This window comes from Primulina huaijiensis, chromosome 2 (assembly GCF_012295235.1).
Source record: "Primulina huaijiensis isolate GDHJ02 chromosome 2, ASM1229523v2, whole genome shotgun sequence".
In the NCBI taxonomy this organism is placed as follows: Eukaryota; Viridiplantae; Streptophyta; class Magnoliopsida; order Lamiales; family Gesneriaceae; genus Primulina; species Primulina huaijiensis.
The window spans coordinates 596,479-603,802 of record NC_133307.1 but is presented as its reverse complement, the minus strand read 5'-3'; the positions used below and the strand labels follow the sequence as shown (position 1 = coordinate 603,802).

The window sequence follows — 7,324 nt, the reverse complement described above, 5'->3', positions numbered from 1 at the left end:
ACGGACTTATCCTCTCGATGAATGATAACCACTTGGAAAGTCCGAGGGAGGGTTGTTCGGTATAATCATCATATGACTACCCATCTGCATGTTTGGACATCTCTATGCCCTTACCAAGAAACGCAGTACACAACATCACAGATGCTAGTCTCGAGCTCAAGCGACCTTTATCCCTGTTTTAGGCGGCTGAATCGACTAGGAACGAATTTAGATCATACAGTGTTTACAAACGAGTTTCAACATCGAATTACGATTCATTTGTATTAAAGTATAATCAAGGTCTTTATCTATGTTTGATAACATGGGTATACAGATAAAGAAATAACAAACCATGAAATAATGAATTATATTAAAATAAAGATTGTTAATTACAACTGAGTTAATAAAATCCCTAGCCAACAGTTGGCTTGCATGGCATCTACTCTAACAGTAAGGTGGGTGTGAACTATATCAAAACTGTGTGACCCACTGTGCACACTTAAGTGAGCACTGATGATGTGACACTCAAATATTGAATGAACACTTTTTCTATGTTTCACCAAATCCAATAGGTAAATATCACCTCATCGATTCTAACATAAGTATGTACGGTGAGTGTACAATATATCAAAAATGTCTAATATACAATTTTGTTATGTTTCACAACATCCAATAAATGAATACAACCTAATCGTTGCTTACATAAGTCTATCATTTCATAAAATTTATCTTTTTTTTTTTTAAAGTATAAAAATTTAATTTCATTAATAAATCATCAAGTTAAAATTTTTAATTCCATAATATTTTTTTAATTAAAATTTAGTTTGACAATTACCTAATTAATCGAAGAAAAATCAGGGTAAAATAAGTATATTTTGACCAAATGATTTTTTGGGTATAAAAATTTAACGGAGTGTAGATAAATTTTATGGATATACATTTAATGATTTTGGCGTAGATTTTTGATAATTTCCCCTATAAATATTAATTTAAGGGATAGCGACCGTAGCATTTTGCAAAGATATTTTGTGAGCTAAGTGAAATGGAAATCGAGTTCAAAGGTAGCTTTTTCACCTTATTCAAACTCAACCTGAAAAGATTTAATATTCAAATTCGAGTTCGATATTGTCGATATTTTAACCCGAACATGCTACACATTTATATAAATCATTTAGCGAAGCATAAAATTATCAGATCAAACTCGATCGAGTATTTTATGATTGCTCGATCCAATATAGCAATGTTGAAATCAATTTCTCCGAAACTCAAGTTTGAGATAGATGATATAAACATAGTTTCATACTTTTAACATATATCCGTAGTTTTTACTTCAAATAAGTACGAATTTGAAGAACTAAAATTAAATGTGGACATAATAATTTTTGATGGAGTAAAATGGGATTTCGTAATCAAATAATATTGAAAATCCAATTCAAATAATACTCTTTTAGAATACTTTGAAAACGTATCGTAATATCACAATAATTGACTTTCTCCANATATGAAAGGACGTTACTAAAAATTGTTGATGTTTAATAAATTTTCCAACTAATTTATTTGAATATAACAAATAAATAATATGATTTAACACATTCAACATTCATCGAAAAAGAGTAGATTCCTATTAAATAAAAAGAAATTAACATATCTTATTACGCCCTCGTTTTCTTTCTTTTTTTTAAAAAAAATATATTTTTCTCCTTTAATGCTCTCATTATAATCATTATTTTTTATTTGATTTTTTTATTACTACCTCTTACAAATTATTTTTATATAATTTAACCCTGAATATAAATTTTTAAATAATCTTATATTATGTTATGACACCACTATCAAATAATTTTTGCCAATGCCCCAAATATAAATACTTATTTGTTTTTCGTACAAATTAAAATTTTTTTACATATAAACTTCTTATTTTATATTATAATAAAATAAAAGATCTTTTCAAAAGTTAGAATATTAAATCATATAATATAAGAGAGTTATTATTTTCATTTTTTAAAAGTAAATTTTTATCGACGTTGCATTGGTGGTTGATACATAATCGGACAAAAATCATGGGCTTTTTTATATGTGTGTGGTTCCCCTCGACCACATTTTGGATGGCCCATTATGGCCTTTATTTTCTATAAAGAATAATGATAACATATGTGAAACGATCTTACAGACAATGTTTTGAGACAAATATTTTATTTGAATCATTCGTAAAAAAAATTATTTTTTATTGTAAATATAGTCAGATTTAACCGTATCACAAATAAAGATCCATGAGACCGTCTCACAAAAGACATACTCTAATAATAACAGTATTTTTTTTAACATTTCTCCCTATCAATCTTAGGGGAGGACGTTCGTGCCTAGATAAATATGAATGTGGTCCAGTCTATTTAGTATTTACACTCAAAATGGATGTTTGGGTCTAAATCAAACACAACATTTTTGACCCGATAATCTATCTCCCAATAAATGTATTTTTTGCAAACCCGTGACTTTGCTTCAATATCAATTGTATGACCGAGCGTTTGCTGCATCACAAAACAACTATAGATGGTGATAACGGTACAACTCAAATGTTTTAAATTGTACAACAATTCAAACAATACGTTTCGATCGCTCTATCCGACATAAATAATTATTGCACCAACAAAAAAAAATAACTATATTAGGTAATTTGTTCATCCCCATTATATAAACAAATTTCTGCTACAGTATATAAGCTAAGACATGCATCAATTTCATGCACATTTTAACTTTTCAAACACTTTTTTTTAATGCTTAGCATAATAATTATCAAAGTTTCAAAATGGGAAACGATATCAACCTAGGATAGCTTTTCTTTTGTTGTCTTTACAAGGAAAAAAAACATTAATTATTAATGTGTCTTTATTTAGAATTACAATTGGTGGTGACATAAATATTTGTTAAAGAGGAGTATTGCACAGTGCAAAAGGGCTGTAAAGTGCAGCCGGTTGCTTTCATTGCAAAACAACCTTTTCTTTTCCAAGTACTTTTTATCAAGGTTCTTATAAAAAGCCTGAAACGCTCCGAAGAACAGATGTCGAGCTCCAAATTTTTCAAGCTTAAGCGAGATTAGCACATGTTTAAGTGTGAAAAAGCGTTTTTTATCTTTAGTGTAATTGTAATTATCTCAAACCAATAAATAGATAAAATAATACATAAATATGATAAATTTAAGTCTAATGCATTAATTTTCATATTTATAAAAACATAAAAATCTCAAAATTACCATCTTTATTTGTTTTCGCAATAGATCACATTAAAAAATGCTAAATATTTTTCAAATCATTGCCAGACACATTTATTCATAATTAAAATTAAAAAATAAACATTTAAATTATAAACATAATTTATTATATTAAAATAAAAAGACATACCTTCAAAATAAAAAAAATTAAAAATAAATAGATACGATTAATTGTGTTTAAGCACGTTTAATTAAACGACTTAATTACATTTAATTCGATCAAACTACAGTATGACCGCTTTTTTCGCTTTTCTCTGAAGCGATATGTTTTTGTCGAGTTTCAAACTTAAACGCGCTTAAGGTGGAGTTTAAGCCGGACTTTTTAGAACATTGCTTTTTATATGTTGGCCACAAAAATGAAAATAAAACGATTATCTTTTTTATAAAGTAAATGAATAATTTTAGATATTTATTTAATGAATATTTTTGATAATATGAAATTACTCGCAACATACCCGGTATCATGATCTGTTCATAAAACAACTACAACATCCTTAATTTAAAAATATCTAAAAGTTATTTTTAGACATCATAAATTTTAAAACTAACAAAAATTCCAATTTAAAATAATTATTTTTTTGATTAGTTATCGAAAAATCTTATAAAATCATTTTTAAGATTCTAGATTTCATTATAATATCTGATATTTATACATAAAAGTTATTTTAACTCCAAATAATATTATAAATAGAACTAATTTATACAGGGGTAAAAGAGATGACAAGTGACATGATTTTACATGAAATTTGAAATGCTATATAATAAATATAAAAAAACAAAATAAATTTAAATAATCACACACAAATATTTGAGAAGAGTATTTCTTTTCTGAGACGGTCTCACGAATTTTTAGCCATAAATATTTATAATTATCAAGAAAAGTAATATATTTTACGAGTTAAATCAGATCAAAAATTCATCTCCCAAAATTTATATTTGTTTTGATATATAGAAAAGCTACTTTTTGACCTTTGACGATATAATGGCCAAATTTTGCCATTTATAGCTCAGCATTCTGCTATATATCTAATGACAAATACCATGAAACCAGTAACGATAATAAATTTGTGGACTGCTCACAGATACCAATGAATGAACAATTAAATATTTTAGATTAATTTACTGAGATGTCAGAATTTCAAAACTTTTATTATTTTTGGAATGAAATTTTATTCTTCTTATTATTTTTTAATGATGCATTCTCTGTGGAATGTTTCACTGATTTTTCAAGTTTACCTTTGTTTGTGTATATGTATTTAAATTTTATTAAATATATTTCTTGAGGAAAATTATTAAAAATATTTTAAGACACAAATTCTAAAATGTTTTTTTTTATAGTTCGATTTTTTTAACTTTGTAAAGACTTTTACATATCCATACATACTTGTAACAATTTGTACAAGGGCTTCTTTCAAAATAGAAATAATTTTAAAATCTTTAAATATATTTGAAGATATGGAAATTTTTTTTATAATAAAGAAATAGATTAACATATCGAAATATTTTACTTTAAATTACAAAATCTAAATAAAAAAAACGCTTCATGGATGAATACTAAATCATATATTAAACTATATGTTTGAGACAATAAAAAGAGAAGAAGTATGTATGATTATGAAGAATGTAATATAATACAGTATATGGACATAAATTCTAAAACTGTGATTTGTCAATATGAAGGAATCTTTACTGTTTGATTTCCATTTTTCGGGGGTTTTTTTAATTTTTTTTTATTTTTCGGGTTTTCATGTATACATAAAGATTGGCATTGGCAGCCATTTTCGAAATTTCTTTTATTGGATTCCATTTTTTAATACTCCCAATCACTAACGCAGGCTGTCATGGAATCACAGTGCTTTATCATGTGACCATCATTTTCTTTACAATTTTTACAGGTAAAGTTGAAAATGAAAACTCATCGCTTCGGATATGGTCTTCTGTTGGAATAAAAACAAATTGTTACTGATATGTCACAGTGATTCTAGTCCTCTGCTTTTTCTTTTTTTTGGATTGCTGTTTTTAATTTTTCACCCGCAAAAATTGCCTCCAATCTTGAGCTTCACTTGTCCTTACCATTAAAAAACAGCTGATTTATTGGCATTTTAAATTCAATGGCTACTTGGCTAGTTCATTCAAATCCAAGATCTTTCTCTTGTTCTTCTATAATACAGTTCCCTTTCACAAATTTTTTTTTAAAAAAGGGAGCTTTCAGCTGTGAAGTTTGATAATGAAGCTGGTTTGGACATTGGTTCTTCATTTTAACTTCCATTTATTCGTTTTTGGTTAGTTTTTCATTGTGCTTTTCGATCTCTCCGGCTGAATTTGGCTTAAAGTTGAAAAGGGGGGTTAAAGATCAGATTTTTGCAAACAAATCGTGGAATTTCTTGAATGTACTGAAGATGAGGGATTTCCCGTCTTGCTTTGGGGAAAATGGAGTTCAAGTTGCTGATGCTTCTTGCTCAAGTGTGGGGGCGAGTAAAATCTCTCAGAATTCTGTTACCTCTATTTATAAATGTAAATTGTTTGCTAAAACTTGTTTAATCAGCATTATGTGGAGCAAAAACTTGATGGGTCAATGTCTTAGTGTTGAAATAGGTGATGTATCAAATAATTTCATATGTAAGGTAGATGTGAGATCTTCTCTGTTCTCCAAGAAGAAAGGGTCCAAGTATTTTGAAGTGAATTCGAGTAAACTTGAAGTTTTTTGGGATCTTTCTTTGGCAAAATTTGGATCTGGGCTTGAGCCAACAGAGGGATATTATATTGCAGTTGTCTGTAAAGGGGAGATGGTTCTGGTCATTGGGGATCTGAAGAAGGAGGCGCTCCAGAAAACTGGGGCAAAATTTTCCCTCTCTAGTGCAATTTTCATTTCTAAGAGAGAACACATTTATGGGAAGAGGGTTTTTGGTACTAAGGCACAATTTTGTGATAATGGGCAGATTCATGACCTGAGAATTGAATATGACATGAATTTGAGCGATGATCCGTGCCTTTTCGTTCGTGTTGATGCAAAAACTGTGATGCAGATCAAGCATCTGAAGTGGAAATTCCGAGGGAATCACACGATCTTGGTTGATGGACTTCCGGTTGAAGTCTTTTGGGATGTTCATAATTGGTTTTTCGGGCAGAGCTTAGGGAATGCTGTGTTCATGTTTCAAACTAGTTCATCAGCTGAGAAGTTGTGGGCTAGCCCATCGATTTCGGATTCATCTATGTATTCGTGGAGCTGCTCGGAGAGTTTCAGGGAATCTAAATCATCAGGTCTTGGTTTTTCTCTGTTTTTGTATGCTTGGAAGAATGAATAGAGATTGTTTTTTTGATTTCTTGATAACTAACAATATATCTCCGCTAGTCGTTACTATTCTTGAAACCTTTGGTTGAGTTTTGTTAATGGAGATGTACTTTTCATGTAGAACAGCCTTCTTGAGATATACAGTGCCAATATTTGCTCTCTTTAAAAAGACTCTTCGCCATTCAAATGTACTTCATTTCCTCGCGTAAAATGCATAAAGAAATCGAGCATGAGGCCAACTGAATTGAAATCTATCCTTTGGTTTTGTTCAAGATTTAATCGTCCATTGTCGAGTTCCACTCCCTTAAATACATAAAATGACTTGTTATCTGCTTCTGTCTGGCTTTGAATGCAAGTTCAATAAATGCTTTGTAATAGGCTGGGAAAAATTTAGATAAGCGGCTAATCTAGTAGATGTCATGAGATGATCACCTACCTTCAAATAGGAAAAATATTAAGTTTACATATGATTTGTCAGAAAGCAAAAGGTTTTTTCCATTCAATCATACTACAATCGGCAAGTCGTACCTTGTTTTGATGTGCTAGCTCGTAAGATTCAGGACAAAAAGCACGACAAAAAGTTATAGTTGATATTAATAGTACCTTTGAACTATTTACAATTTTACATAATGCAATCTATCCTTGTGAACTATTACGAGTCGAAGCAAACTTGACTCGCGCTGGAGCCTCTGGAGTTAGATTGCAAGATGCAATCAAATTTTGTTGTGCACTAAAGGAACATAATACATGTAGTTGTCATGCTTGCTTCATAGTCATTTTCCTTT

At 29.4% G+C, this 7,324-nt stretch overlaps 1 protein-coding gene across 1 annotated transcript; it reads left to right on the top strand.

Moving 5' to 3' along the window:
- The first annotated feature begins 5,073 nt into the window (after positions 1-5,073).
- Positions 5,074-6,712, top strand: LOC140962788 (uncharacterized). Its single transcript, XM_073421796.1, has one exon. The coding sequence runs from the start codon at positions 5,647-5,649 to the stop codon at positions 6,550-6,552; it is 906 nt and encodes a 301-aa protein (XP_073277897.1). The 5' UTR covers positions 5,074-5,646; the 3' UTR covers positions 6,553-6,712.
- The last annotated feature ends 612 nt before the right edge of the window (positions 6,713-7,324 follow it).

Coding starts and splice junctions, on each gene's coding strand:
- LOC140962788 (XM_073421796.1), top strand. CDS start 5,647: ATGAGGGATTTCCCGTCTTGCTTTGGGGAAAATGGAGTTCAAGTTGCT.